At 34.2% G+C, this 14377-nt stretch overlaps 1 protein-coding gene across 1 annotated transcript in view; it reads left to right on the top strand.

The window, feature by feature from the left end:
* The window catches only part of MYO9A (myosin IXA), a 266091-nt gene that overhangs the window by 246474 nt on the left and 5240 nt on the right, over positions 1-14377 (top strand). The window contains exon 41 of the mRNA XM_060153325.1: positions 13770-13972. Within this exon, the coding sequence (XP_060009308.1) occupies positions 13770-13972 (203 nt within the window). The remainder of the gene's footprint in view (positions 1-13769; positions 13973-14377) is intronic.

Genomic DNA, 14377 nt, shown 5'->3' with positions numbered 1-14377 from the left:
TCTGTTTTGCCTTAGAAGTTTCATGCCTCCACAGGAGTCAGTATCTTTCATAAAATTCCAGACATGGTTTCCAGGGGTCCCTGCAAGGGATATGTCTAATTACAGCAGATCCACACTCAAAGAGTCTAAATATATAGGTTCCAACTAGATATTTATAATTTATCATTCCTTCTTCAGATGCCAATCGGTAATTTTTGCCAGAGACAATGTTGTCTAGTAACATCATTTACATGCTACCTTTATCAGGTTTCCAGGGTCCTGAGCTAGAACATGGACCAAAGATCAAATTCTCATAGACAAGGAAAGAGTTTTGTAACATTTTACCAACAGATGTGATGTCAATAAAAACAACAAAAGAATATTTGGGGGGACCTTGACAAGATGCTACTAAAATTGATAATAAGAAAATAAGGAAGCAGGAAAACTAAGAAAATCCTTAAAAAAGAAAAAGAAAGGATCATAAACATTAAAGTGAGTGACATTTCAGAGGTATACTATTCAATAAATGGTGAAGGAAAAAAGGATAGTCATGTGGAGAAAAAACAAGAAAAATTAAAATGTTGATCTAAATCAATCAAAGACTAAAAATTTAAAAATAAAAGTGCTAGGAGTATAGTCATCTCTCAGTATCCACAGGGAATACTATGATAGGGGTTTCAGAACCCCCACCCCAAAGATACCAAATTTCTAGGATGCTCAAGTTCATTATGTAAAATGGCAAAGGGCTTCCCTGGTGGCGCAGTGGTTAAGAATCCGCCTGCAGGGGACACAGGTTCGAGCCCTGATCTGGGAAGATCCCACATGCCGCGGAGCAACTAAGCCCATGCACCACAGCTATTGAGCCTGAGCTCTAGAGCCCATGAGCCACAGCTACTGAGCCTATGTGCCACAACTACCGAAGCCCACATGCCTAGAGCCTGTGCTCCACAACAAGAGAAGCCACTGCAATGAGAAGCCTGTGAACCACAACGAAGAGTAGCCCCCGCTTGTTTCAACTAGAGAAAGCCCACGCAGCAATGAAGACCCAACACAGCCAAAAATAAACAAACAAAATAAAGTTCCTGTTTAAAAAAAAATGGAATAGTATTTGCATATAACCTACACACATCCTCCCATTATACTTTATTTTTTATTTGAAGTATAATTGATTTACAATATTCAAGTGTATAGTATACTGATTTGATATTTTTATACATTACAAAATGATCACCACAATAAGTCTGATTATCATCTGTCACCATAGAAAGTTACTACAATATTATTGGCTATATTCCCTATGCTGTACATTACATCCACATGACTTATTTACTTTATAACTGGAAGTTTGTACCTTTTAATCTCCCTCACCTATTTAACTCATACCCCTACCCCCCTTCTCTTTGGCAACCACCAGTTCTTTCTATCTATTAATCTGTTTCTGTTTTGTTATGTTTGTTTGTTTTTTTAGATTCCACATATAAGTGAAATCATGCATTACTTGTCTTTCTGTGTTTGACGTATTTCACGTAGCATAATCTAGGTCCATCCATGTTGTTGCTAATGACAGGATTTCATTCTTTTTTTATGATTAATATTCCATTGTGTGTGTATACACATACATGCATACATATAATATATACTTCATCTTCTTTATCCAGTCATCTATCATTGGATACTTAGGTTGCTTTCATATGTGGGCTATTGTAGATAATGCTGCAGTGAACATAGGGGTGTATATATCTTTTCAAATTAGTGTTTTTGTTTTATCTGGATAAATATCCAGGAGTGGAATTGTTAGATCATATGATAGTTCTATTTTTAATTTTTTGAGGATCCTTCATACAATCTTTCATGTACCAATTTACATTCCCGCCAACAGTGCACAGGAGTTCCCTTTTCTCCACATCCTCACCAACACTTACCTGCTATCTTTTTGATAATAGCCATTCTGACAGGTGTGAGTTGATATCTCATTGTGGTTTTGATTTGCATTTCCTTGATGATAGTGATGTTGAACATCTTTTCATGTGTCTGTTGGCCATCTGTATGTTGTCTTTGGAAAAATGTCTATTGAGGTGCTCTGCTCATTTTTTAATTAGGTTGTTTGTCATTTTGAAGTTGAGTTGTATGAGTTCTTTGTATATTTTTGGATATTAACCCCTTGTTAGATATATCATTTGCAAATATCTTTTCCTGTTCAGTAGGCTGCCTTTTCATTTTGTTGATAACTTCCTTCACTGTGCAGAAGCTTTTCAGTTTGATGTAGTCCCATTTGTTTATTTTTGCTTTTTTTTCACTTGACTAAGGAGACATATCCAAAAAAATATTGCTAACACCAGTGTCAAAGAGCATACTGCCTGTGTTTTCTTCTAGGAGTTTTATGGTTTCAGGTCTTACGTTTAAGTCTTTAATGCATTTTGTGTTTATTTTTGTATATGGTATGAGAAAGTAACCCAGTTTGATTCTTTTGCATGTAGCTGTTCAGTTGTCCCAACACCATTTGTTGAAGAAGCTGTCTTTTCCCCTTGTATATTCTTGCCTCCTTTGTTGTAGATTAATTAACCATATAAGCATGGGTTTATTTCTGGACACTCTGGTTTCTGTTCCAGTGATCTATGTGTCTTGTTTTTGTTCCAGTACCATACTGTTTTGATTACTGTAGCTTTGCAGTATATTTTGAAATCAGGGCATGTGATACCTCTAGTTTTGTTGTTCTTTCTCAAGATTGGTTTGGCTATTTGGAGTCTTCTGTGTTTCCATACACATTTTGGAATTATTTGTTCTAGTTCTGTGAAAAATGCCATTGGTGTTTTGATAGGGATTACATTTAATCTGTAGATTGCCTTGGGTAGTATTTGTGATTTTAACAGTATTAATTCTTCCAATCCATGAACATGGTATATCTTTCCATTTGTTTGTATCATCTTCAGTTTCTTTCATTGGTGTCTTTTAGTTTTCCAAGTACAGGTCTTTTATCTCCTTGGTTAGATTTATTCCTAGATATTTTCTTCTTTTTGATGCAGTTGTAAATAAAATTGTTTTCTTAATTCCTCTTTCTGATAGTTCATTTTTAGTGTATAGAAACACATCAGATTTCTGTATATTAATTTTGTATCCTGAAACTTTAGTCAATTAATTTATTCTCATATTTTTTCAGTGGTATCTTTAGGATTTTTTTATATGTATGGTATCATGTCATCTGCAAACAGTGACAGTTTTACTTCCTCCTTTGCAATTTGTATTCCTTTTATTTTTCTTGTCTGATTACTGTGGCTACGACTTCCAATACTATGTTAAATAAAAGTGATGAGAGTGGGCATCTTTGTTTCTGATCTTAGAGGAAATGCTTTCAGCTTTTCACCATTGAGTGTGATGTCAGGTTTGTCATATATGGCATTTATTATGTTGAGGTTTGTTCTCTATACCCACTTTGTTGAGAGTTTTTACCATAAATGGATGTTGAATTTTGTCAAAGTTTTTTCTGCATCTGTTGAGATGATCATAATTTTTATTCTTCAGTTTGTTAATGTGGTGTATCACATTGATTGATTTGTGGGTGTTGAACCATCCTGCATCCCTGGGATAAATCCTAGTTGATCATGGTATGATCCTTATAATGTATTGTTGAATTTGGTTTGCTAGTGTTTTGTTAAGGACTTTTATGTCTGTGTTCATCAGTGACATTGGCCTGTAATTATCTTTTTTTTGTGGTGTCTTTGGTTTTGACATCAGGGTGATGCTGACCTCATAGAAAGAGTTCAGAAGCATTTCTTCCTCTTCAGTTGTTGGGAATAGTTTGAGAAGGATAGATGTCTTGCATACTTTAAATCATCCCTAGATTACTTACCATACTAATTCAATGTAAATGTAAATAGTTGTTATGTAATGCTATGTAAATAGTTGTTAGTGCATGGTGGCAAATTCAAGTTTTGTTTTTTGGAATTTTAGGGAAATTTTTTTCAAATATTTTCATTCTGCAGTTGGTTGAATCCAAGAATGCAGAACCTGCAGATACAGAGGGATGTCTTACAGCTCAGGCAACCTAGCTTTGCAGAGCTGTTTACTGCCCTGTATCCTGCAGGCACAAAAGCATTCCACCTCTTCAACTTCACATTGCCAAAACATCCAAGAAGAAGTTTAATTCAGCTGAAAGGACAGTTATGGAAGAGCCCGAGAGGCAATGAAGAAGGTTACCAGATACACCTTTCCTACAAAAGTTGAAACCAATACGTAACAGGAGGCAGAAAAGGATAAATCTTTAGGGAAAAAAATAGGAACAAAAGGGGAAAGGGGAGCAAAAGGAAAACAGACTGAAGTAGCTAATAAAGAAACTAAAAACACCTTAAGATAACAGAGAAACTGAAGCCAAGTGTGATTACATTAATATAATTTATCAAGTCAGTGGGCCCTGTATTGTACTTCTTGTACAATCCAGTAGAATTTTTTTAATCAATTTTTTAAATGTGACTTTTTTAGATCTCTAAAAACATGTGTTTTGGTTTTTCTTTTTCTCCTAGTATATATATTGAGATTATATACATTGAGATATAGTTAATATATAATACTGTTTAAATTTAAGGTGTACAATGTGATGATTTTATTTATATATATATATATATATATATAATGAAATGATTACCACAGTAAGGTTACTTAACACATCCATTACTTCATATGGTTACTTCTTTCTTTTTTTTTTTCTTTTGGTGGTAACAACATTTAAGATCTACTCTCTTAGCAACTTTTAAGCATATAATACAGCATTGTTAACTGCAGTCAGTATGCTGTACATTACATCCCCAGAATTTATTCATCTTGTAACTGGAAATTTATACCCTTTGACCACTCTCACCCATTTCCCCCACACCCCAGCCCCTGGCAACCACCGATCTACTCTCTGTTTCTATGAGTTCAGTTACAAATATGTTTTTTAAGAAGAAGGGAATTCCACCTTCTCCCATTTTGAAAGGGTGAAATCAGTGCTAGTTTATTTTTCTTTACAAACTGAAAATAGTTAACTCTCCAAAAGCATAGTAATGTCTTAAATTGCTTCTTGATCTTGGCTCTCTGTCGTAACTGTGTTATCTGTGATGTCTTTGGTAGTGGTAATCCAGCTTTTCCTAGTAACTTTGTTAATGAGAGGTTGGAAATTTGAGTATTGTGTATATTAAATCGTGGATAAGTGGGACTTTAGACCTAACACTCATCAACATTTGAAAATAATTGTAGTTGAAATCTTGATTTTAGGAATAATTTGTCTCTAGAGTTTAAGCTGGAAAGTCACTGGCATAACTGTTCAGAAAAGGATTACAATATGGCTTTATAGGTTTTTCAGTACTTATATTAACAATTGGGTACACATTGTTCATGAACTATGTGATCAATCAAAACCAATAAAATCCTTATTATGATAGAAAAATATACTGTGATCTTGGAGTAGAGGAGGTATTTCTATTATATAAAACCATTAAAAGAAAAGTTCATAGGTTCATTGGCATAGTTATCAAGTATTAATGCATGACAGAAATGACCATAAGCAAGGCAAAAGGGAAATGATATACAGTAAGAAAATATTTACAACTCATATCACAAAGTCTGATTTTCCCTAGTTAATGAGGAGAAGCCCCTACAAATAAATAGGAGAAAGACCTAGTGGAAAATGAACAAAGGATACTACAAACCACTTCTCAAAGTGTTAACTGCTAACTCTTTCCAGGGAGTCCACAAGGTCAAATATTTTTATCATAATGTGAAGAAAATATTTGCCTTTTTTACTCTGTTGACTTTTGCAGTGATGGTAGAAAAACAATTATGGATAAAACCACTGAAAGAGAATATATAGTGAATGTTGCCATAAAAAAAGAAATCCCATTTAAAAAAACTAAATTATGCTTACTATGGAAAAGTATGGAGAATAAAGGATATTATTCCACTCAGGAAATACCTTTATATATTTGCAGATTTTAAAAGAACCTATGGTATACCAGTTTATGTCCAGTTTTTAACACAGTATTAGCATTTTCCCATGTTTCTAAAAGCTCTATGTAATTAACTTTAAAATTTACTTTCTCTGACCTTGTAAGAGAACTCTGGGCTGTAGGGGTTCCAGCTTTTCCTTAATCTTTATTTAATGCTATCTTAAGAGAGATCAGACCTGTGGAGTTTGATTTTCTTCAGCTCTGTTAAGTAATTCTTAGCTAACCCATAGTGAAGTACTTTAGGCGGCCAGGTGATGGTATGAATGCCGAACAAAGGCAGCTCTTTTATTGAATACTGGGAAGTGAATACTAGGAGTAAGCTCAGATTTTTCCAGCTCCCTGAGGCTTTTATATCACATTAAGTTTTAGTTGTTCATTTGGCTTCATTAAAATAGTCACAGTGATATGTAATGAGAAGCTGTCTTGGAATTTATAATGTAATTCTGACCAGTCATAATAGACTTTAACACTGTGTTGATACCAACTCCAAACCCTGTTCTCTGCGTCCATTCCACAATGCTATCTTTTCCGTAGTTATCCTCTATTAAATTTGCAGACTGACCTTTTGTTTTGAGGGCCTTTTTCTTAACATATTCTTTACTTCTTGCTCTCAGAACTAAAAGTGGAATAGCAGTCTTTTCATCCTCCTACTATTCATCCTGTTGCATGTTTTAGAGGGCGTGAGCTTGGAAGAGTCAGTCTGAATGCCCTTAGAACTACCTTCTACTTTCACCTTACCATTTGGGCTAGCTCAGCAGTTTCTGTTTCTGAGACGGCATGTCTTCCTTTCTTCTTCCCAAAATCAACTCAGAAATCTGTCAGTTTATTGTCCCATTCTATTCAAAAGATAGTAGTATATTTGCATAAATAGTTAACTTTGAAGAGGAGCTCTTACTTGTTGAGAAATACATACAACACATAAAAAAAAAAAAGCACAGAAACATACATCTGCATCTTAATGAATTATGAAGTAAACATCCACATACCAACCTCAGGTCAAGAAATAGAACATTGCCAGCACCCCCAGAAGCTCTTCTCTTTCTCTTTCCAATCGCAATCCTTTCTCTCCCCCAAAGGTAAGCAATAACTTGAGTTACTCTGTTTTCTTTGTTGTTTTCCCACTAAAGTATGTATCCCTGAGCACTATAGTTTTGTTTTGTCTGTTTTTGAGTTTTATATAAATGGAATCATATAATAGGTATTATTTTATATCTGACTTATTTCATCAACCTTATGTGTGTAAGACTTATCCATATTATTGTGTTTCATTGTAGCTCATATATGTTACTGTATAGTATTCCAGTCTATATGTATACCACAGTTTATCCATTCTAGTATTGCTGGACATTTGGCTTGTGTTTGGGGGAATTATGAATAATGTTGCTATGAACATTCTGTTACATGTAGTTTGGATGGACACATGGATGTATTTTTGTGGGGGTTATATAGGAGTGGAATTACTGAGTCACAGGATATATATATCTTCAACCTGAGTACATAATGCCAAACTTTTTTTCCAAAATGGTTGTACTTTACTAGCAGTGTATGGGAGTTCCCAATTGCTCCACTTCCTCCCCAGCACTTATATTGCCAGATTCCTTAATTTTAACCATTTTAGTGGATGTATCATTGGGGCCTTACTTTAAATTTCTGTGTTGTGACTCTAATGTGCTTAAGCACCTTTTCGTAAGTATGTTGGCAGTTTGGATATGCTCTTTTGTGAAGGACCTGTTCAGAACTCTTGCCCATTTTTCTAATTGGGTTGTCTGTCTTTCTCTGATCTGTAGGAGTTCTTTATGAATTCTGGATACATACCCTTTATTGGTTACTTCTGTTGAAGCTTTCTTCTTCCACTCTTAAAGGTGTCTTTTGATGAACAGGATGTTCTTAATTGTAATGTAGGCTACCTTACCAGTCGTTTCCTTTAGACTAGTACTTTTAGGGTCATGTTTAAGAAGTTTTTTACTACCTGAAGTTATAAAGATAATCTTTATTATTTTCTAAAAGCTTTATTGTTTTGCCTTTCATATTTAGATATATAATCCACCTGGAAAAAATTTTTGTATGTGGTATAGTGTAGGGAGTGGTCTTTATGTTTCCACATGGGTATCCAGTTTTTCCAGCACTGTTTATTTAAAAAAGCATCCTTTCCATACTGCTCTGAAGTTCCCCTTTTGTGATCAATCAAGAGTCTATATATGTGTGGCTCTCTTTCTAGGCTCTCTATTTTGACTTTGTACCAACACCACTATTTTAATTACTATAGCTTTCTAAAAATATCTGCTAGAACAAGTCATCCTACCTCCTTCTTCAATAGCGTTTTGACTCTTCTTGGCTCTGTATACAGTATTGCCATATACATTATAGAATCAGCTTCACAAAAATTGTCTTGGGATTTTTATTGAGATTGCATTGAATTTAGAGATCACTTTAGGGAGAATTGATATTTTTACAATATTGATTGTTCCCATCCGTGAACATGATATATCTCTCCATTCATGTAGATCATTAGTTCCTCTCAAAATTGTTTTATAGTTTTGTATATAGATATCTTACACATCTTTTGAATTATTTGAATTGTCACTAGGATTTTAATAATTTTAATTCAATTATAAATGTTATTTTAATTTTTTTGTATTCTCTTTTAGTTTTGTATTCTCTTTTAGTTTTCTCTTTTTTGCTTGTTAAATAAAAATACAATTGATTTTGGTATTTTTCCACTTATTCTAACAATTTTTCTGTGCATTCCTTTGTGGATTTCCTACCTCTACAGTCATATTGTTCATGAATAATGATAGTTTCATTTGTTCTTTCATAATCCTTCTGCCTTTTATTTCTTTTTCTTACGCTAGCTAGAACCTTCAATGCTATGTTGAAAGGAAGTGGTGATAGGGATCATTCTTGGCATGTTCCCAGTCTCAAAGGGAAAGCTTTCAGCCTTTTACCACTAAGTATGATGTTTGCTATAGAATTTTTATAGATGCTTGATGATATTAAATATGTTCCCTTCTATTCCTGGTTTTCTAAGAGTTGTAATTGTGATTTAATATTGAATTTTATGAAATTCCTTTACTGCATGTATTGAGGTGTGCATGAGACTTTTTAATTTTATTGTTATGACATTTTACAATGAGTGAATTTCTGAATGTTAAATCATTATACTAGTGCAATAAATCCAACTTAGTCATGATGTAATATTCTCCTTATATATTGCTTGATTTGATTTACAGTATGTTGTTTAGAATTTTACACCCCTGTTTATGACTAAAATTGTCCTATAATAGACTTTCCTTTTAATGTCCTTATGTTTTGGTATTAAGCTTATGCTGGCCTCTAAGAATGAGTTGGAGAGTAGCCCTTATTTTTAATTCTGTGGAAGAATTTGTGTGTTATTTCTTCTTGTTTACTAGTGAAATCATGTAGGCTTCCAGTTTTCTCTCTGTAAAGGTTTTATTTATAGATTCAATTTATAATATTAATCACATTTTTAATTTTTTGACAGTATTACTTGGATTTTTGTAGAAATTTCTCCACTTTGTATAAAATTGCAGATTTATTGACATAAAGTTGTTCATAGTAGCCTCTTATCCTTTTCATGTCTACTAGATTTTTAGTGATGTCCCGTTTTCATTCCCGCCTTTGGTTATTTGTAAATTCTTTTTCTCTTACCAATTTTGCCAGAGTTTAAAATCTTTTATTAGTCTTTTCAAAGAGCTACATTTTGGCTTTGGTCCTCTTTTTTCTAATGTTTATTTACTGTTTATTTTCTTTTTTCTCCTTGAGTTTATTTTGTTGTTCTCTATCTAGTTTCCTGAAATAGATACTTACCTCTTTAATTTTTAACTTTTCTTTTTTTCTAATATATGCATATAAGGCTATAACTTTAATATAGGCAGAGTTAAACTGTATCCCATAGATTTTGATATTACTGTTCAAAGAATTTTAAAATTTTCATTGTGATTTCTTCTTTGGCTGGGCTATGGGTGTTTTAGAAGTCTTATTTTTTTTTTTATTCAAGTATATTTGATTTACAATGTTGTGTTAATTTCTGCTGTACAGCAGAGTGACTCATTTATACATATATATACATTCTTTTCATATTCTTTTCCATTATGGTTTATACAGGATATTGAATATAGTTCCCTGTGCTATACAGTAGGACCTTGTTGTTTATCCATTCTATATATAATATTGATAGTTTGCATCTGCTAATCCAAAACTCCCAATCCATCTCTCCCTTACCTCCTTCCACCTTGGCAACCACAAGTCTGTTCTCTATGTCTGTGAGTCTGTTTCTGTTTCGTAGATAAGTTCATTTGTGTCATATTTTAGATTCCACATATAAGTGATATCATATGGTATTTGTCTTTCTCTTTCTGACTTACTTCACTTAGTATGATAATCTCTAGGTCCATCCATGTTGCTGCAAATGGCATTATTTCATATATGTACCATATCTTCTTTATTCATAGAAGTTTATTTCTTAAATTCTGCATACATAGGGATTTTTAGTTTTCTCTTTGTAACTGCACTATCAGAAAACTTACTTTAAATTAATTTAAAGGTCAGATAAACGATTTGAACCCTTGGAAATGTATTGTCTTGCTGTATGTGCTTTAAAGTAATGAATATTCTGTAGTTAGATCGTGAATTCTATGTATGTCTGTTATATCACTTATGTTTATTAAGTTGTTCAGTTCTATGAATTTACTGATTGGTGTGTACACACTTGTTTTCTCTGTGCTGACATGGTAAGTCTTTTACGCCAACCTTTTTACTTTCAGCCTTTCTGAATTCTGAATGTTTTATATGCATGCTTTGTAAACTTAATATAGTTGGGTTTTCTTTTTTTAATACAGTCTGATAATCTTCAGATTTTAACTAGAGCATTTAATCTACTTAATTTAATGTAATCACTGATATATTTGGATTTAAATCTACTATTTTATTTTGTGCTTTTAATTTTTCTTACCTGACATATGTTTCTTTTCTTTCTTTCCTTTTTTGGTTCATTCTTGCCTTTTCTTTTGGCTACTTTCTATTATTCCATTTTTTTCCTTCGTTAGTTTTGAAGTTTTATACTTTTTTACTCTTCTTTTAGTAGTCAACCTAAAGATTACAACATAAATTTGTGGTTTATCACAGTCTGTTAATTGGTACTTTTATTTTTTTCCCAGATAATGCAAGGACTTTAATATGCTTTAGCTATTATATGATGTAGTTGATGTTGTTGTTATGTTTTTAATTCCCTGTGTATTTTAAATTCAACACATTATTCTTATGTTTTATGCAAATTATTTTAGACTTACATATTTACCGTTTTCATTGCTCTTCATTTCTTCCTCCCTGACTTTTCTTCTTGGGTCACTTTCTGTCTGCCCTTCCTTTAGTGCAGATCTGCTGGTGACAGATTTCCTGTCTTAGTATGTCTGAAAATGTCTTTATTTCAACTTCATTCTTGAAGTTTGTTTTTGTGATGTATAGAATTCTAGATTGGCAGTTACTTTTTCCTTTCCTCTTTTGAAAATACCATTTATTGTTTTCTGACTTACATTGTTTCTGTTGAAAAGTAAGCTTTGAATCAAATAGTTGCTTCTTTGTGGTAGGTACTTTTTTTTTTTTTTTGACTGCTTTTACGATTTTGTCTTGCCTTTAATTTTTAGCAGCTGTCTCTAGGTATGGACTTCTTTTTATTTATCTTTCCTAGAGGTCAAAGGCTTTCTTTAGTCAGTAGGTTGATATCTTTAATTAGTTTTGAAAAATGTTCTGCCATTATCTTGTTATTTCTTCTACAGGATCTCTCTTCTCTCCGGGTAATCTTTTTGTATATGGTAGATCTTTTTATTGTGTTCTTCTATCAACTTTTCTCAATTTTTCTAGAAAATTTTTTGTTTTGTTTTGTTTTCTCTGCTTGATTCTTTGTATTTTCTTCTGACCTAACTTCTGGTCCACTAATTCAGCTGTGTCTTTCTATCTCTTTCCTTCAGCATGGCTATTTTAAGTCTGTTCTGAGAGCAACAATATCTGGTGTCATTGAAGGTTTATGTTGTTTTTATTGGTTTTCATTTACATTGTCTTGTCTCCTTTTGTGCTTGGTTGCCTTTTGTTGTGTGTGAGACATAGTATTCTTAAAAATTATTTGTAAAAATATTTTGAAACCTGAGATGATGTTACGTTCCTCCAGATAGTGTTTTCATTTCTTCTGCCAGGTCCTAGGGTACTAGCAAACTGGGGTTACTTTAATCCAATTTTAGGGATTACAATTTTCTGAACCATTCAAATGACTTGAAGCTAGGCTTCAGTATCTGCAAGGACCGTAATAATTTCAACTTACACTTATACCTAGGATGCAGACCTTAGGGGTCCCAGCATCAGGCATGGATGGGAATGGAGCCCACTGCAGCCCACACCCTTGCCTGGGTCTGGACTATTATTCTTTACCCCAGAGGTTGGCAAACTTTTTCTGTAAAGGACCAGACAGTAAATACTTGAGGCGTTGTGGACCATACAATCTCTTGCAACCATCAGTGCTACCATTATTCTGCAGAAGAGCCATAGACAGTGCGTGAATTAATGAGCATGAAGGCATTTCAGTAAAGCTTTATTTACAAAATCAGGCACAAGGACAGATTTGGCCCAGGGGCCATAATTTGCTGACTCCTGCTGTAGTCTGTCAAAACTCTGCTCAGACTCTCATCCACCTCTTCTTAAATTTAAATTAGCCCTGAATGCTGGGCTAGCCTCATATTGGTCTACCTTGTTAGCTCTCTGGTGCCTTCAAGAATATGTTGGGTTTTTTATGTTTGGTCCAGTTGTTCTCAGCAGGAGGTTTAATTTTAAATACCTAGTCTGCCATTATCAGAAGTGAAAGTTCTGTGCAAGGTAACCAGTTAAAACAATGAGATTTTTTTCCCCCTCTGATCTCAAGAAAGAAGTTTCTTGAGTTGTTCTTAGAGAATATCTCTCACTAACACCCTGTAATATATAAATGACTTTTTTAAAAAAATAAAACTGAGTTTTAGGACCTGTTTCTATAGTCTTCCTAGAGAGACTGTATATTCCAAGGTTAAAGTTATAGAGCAGTGTTGTCCATCAGAACTTTCTTTGTTGATGGAAATGTTCTAAATCTGCACTGTTCAATATGGTAGTCACTAGCCACCTGTGGCTGTTGAGCTTTTGAAATCTGGCTAGTGTGAACGCAGAACTAAATTTTTACTTTTATTTAATTTTTAAAAAAATTTTATTGGAGTATAGTTGATTTATAATACTGTGTTAGTTTCAGGTGTACAGCAAAGTGAATCAGTTATACATATACATATATCCACTTTTTTAGATTCTTTTCCCATGCAGGCCATTATGGAGTATTGAGTAGAGTTCCCTGTGCTATACAGGAGGTCCTTATTAGTTATCTATTTTACATATAGTAGTGTCAATCCTAATCTCCCAATTTATCCCTCCCCCCGTTACCCCCCATTTTATTTTAATTAATTAATTTAAATAGCCATGTGTGGATATTTAGTTTGGAGGGGATGCAGCTTAGATTAAAAGAAGAATCTTGTCTCAGTACACAGTGTGTTCTTACACTCCCACCCACCAACGTACCCATTTTCCAGTGCTCTTGCAAGAAAATGCGTAACCTAAATGTGTTCGATGGATGGTATCTCACTAAATATCTTAGGTCTCACAGAATGTTTCTGCTTATTCCTACCATTCACCAGGTGTGATGGAAGTAGTACACTTGTTATCCTAACTGGGCCAAGTAAAACTGATCAGTCACTCAGTTTACCTTTTAACATATATTTTTCTTTGCAGGGGAAGGGGCGTCTTCGTCGAGGAAACTATCCATGCCCGTCGTCTCCTGTTGTAGTTCGGTTGCCCTCCATGTCTGATGTCCCAGAAGAGACCTTGACTAGTGAGGCAGCGCTGGAGGCTGACATCACAGAACAGCAGCAAGCAGCTATGCAGCAGGAGGAGAGAGTCCTGACTGAGCAGATTGAGAACCTGCAGAAAGAAAAGTGAGTTTCCAGGGGGAAAGAGAGCGACTAGTTATCTGTTTTCATTTCCTTCCTTCTGTCCTTTTTTTATTCTTCCTTATTGTGAGTCAAGCACTAGGTTAGGGATATAGGGGATGTGGAGATGAGAAAGACATGTTGCCTGTACTCAGGTAGCAATGTGAAAGTTGTCACCTCAAGGAAGGTTGCTCTGTGAGCTGGGAGACCAAACTGAAGCTGCTACAGTGATGATTCTGGAGATGTTGACTGGGACAGGGTGTGTCAGTCTTAGCCAAGATCCCTAACAGGTCACCAGCCTTGGTGAACAGATTGTCTTAAAAAGAAGGAATAAGGATTCCCAGGCTAAGATTATTCAGCACTCCATAAAGGAAGGTTATTATCTGAAGATCAACATAGCCATGGGGCCAG

The sequence above is a fragment of the Lagenorhynchus albirostris genome, chromosome 1, assembly GCF_949774975.1.
Source record: "Lagenorhynchus albirostris chromosome 1, mLagAlb1.1, whole genome shotgun sequence".
Taxonomy (NCBI): domain Eukaryota; kingdom Metazoa; phylum Chordata; class Mammalia; order Artiodactyla; family Delphinidae; genus Lagenorhynchus; species Lagenorhynchus albirostris.
The sequence above is the reverse complement of the archived record's forward strand: the minus strand, read 5'-3'. Positions and strand labels throughout refer to the sequence as shown.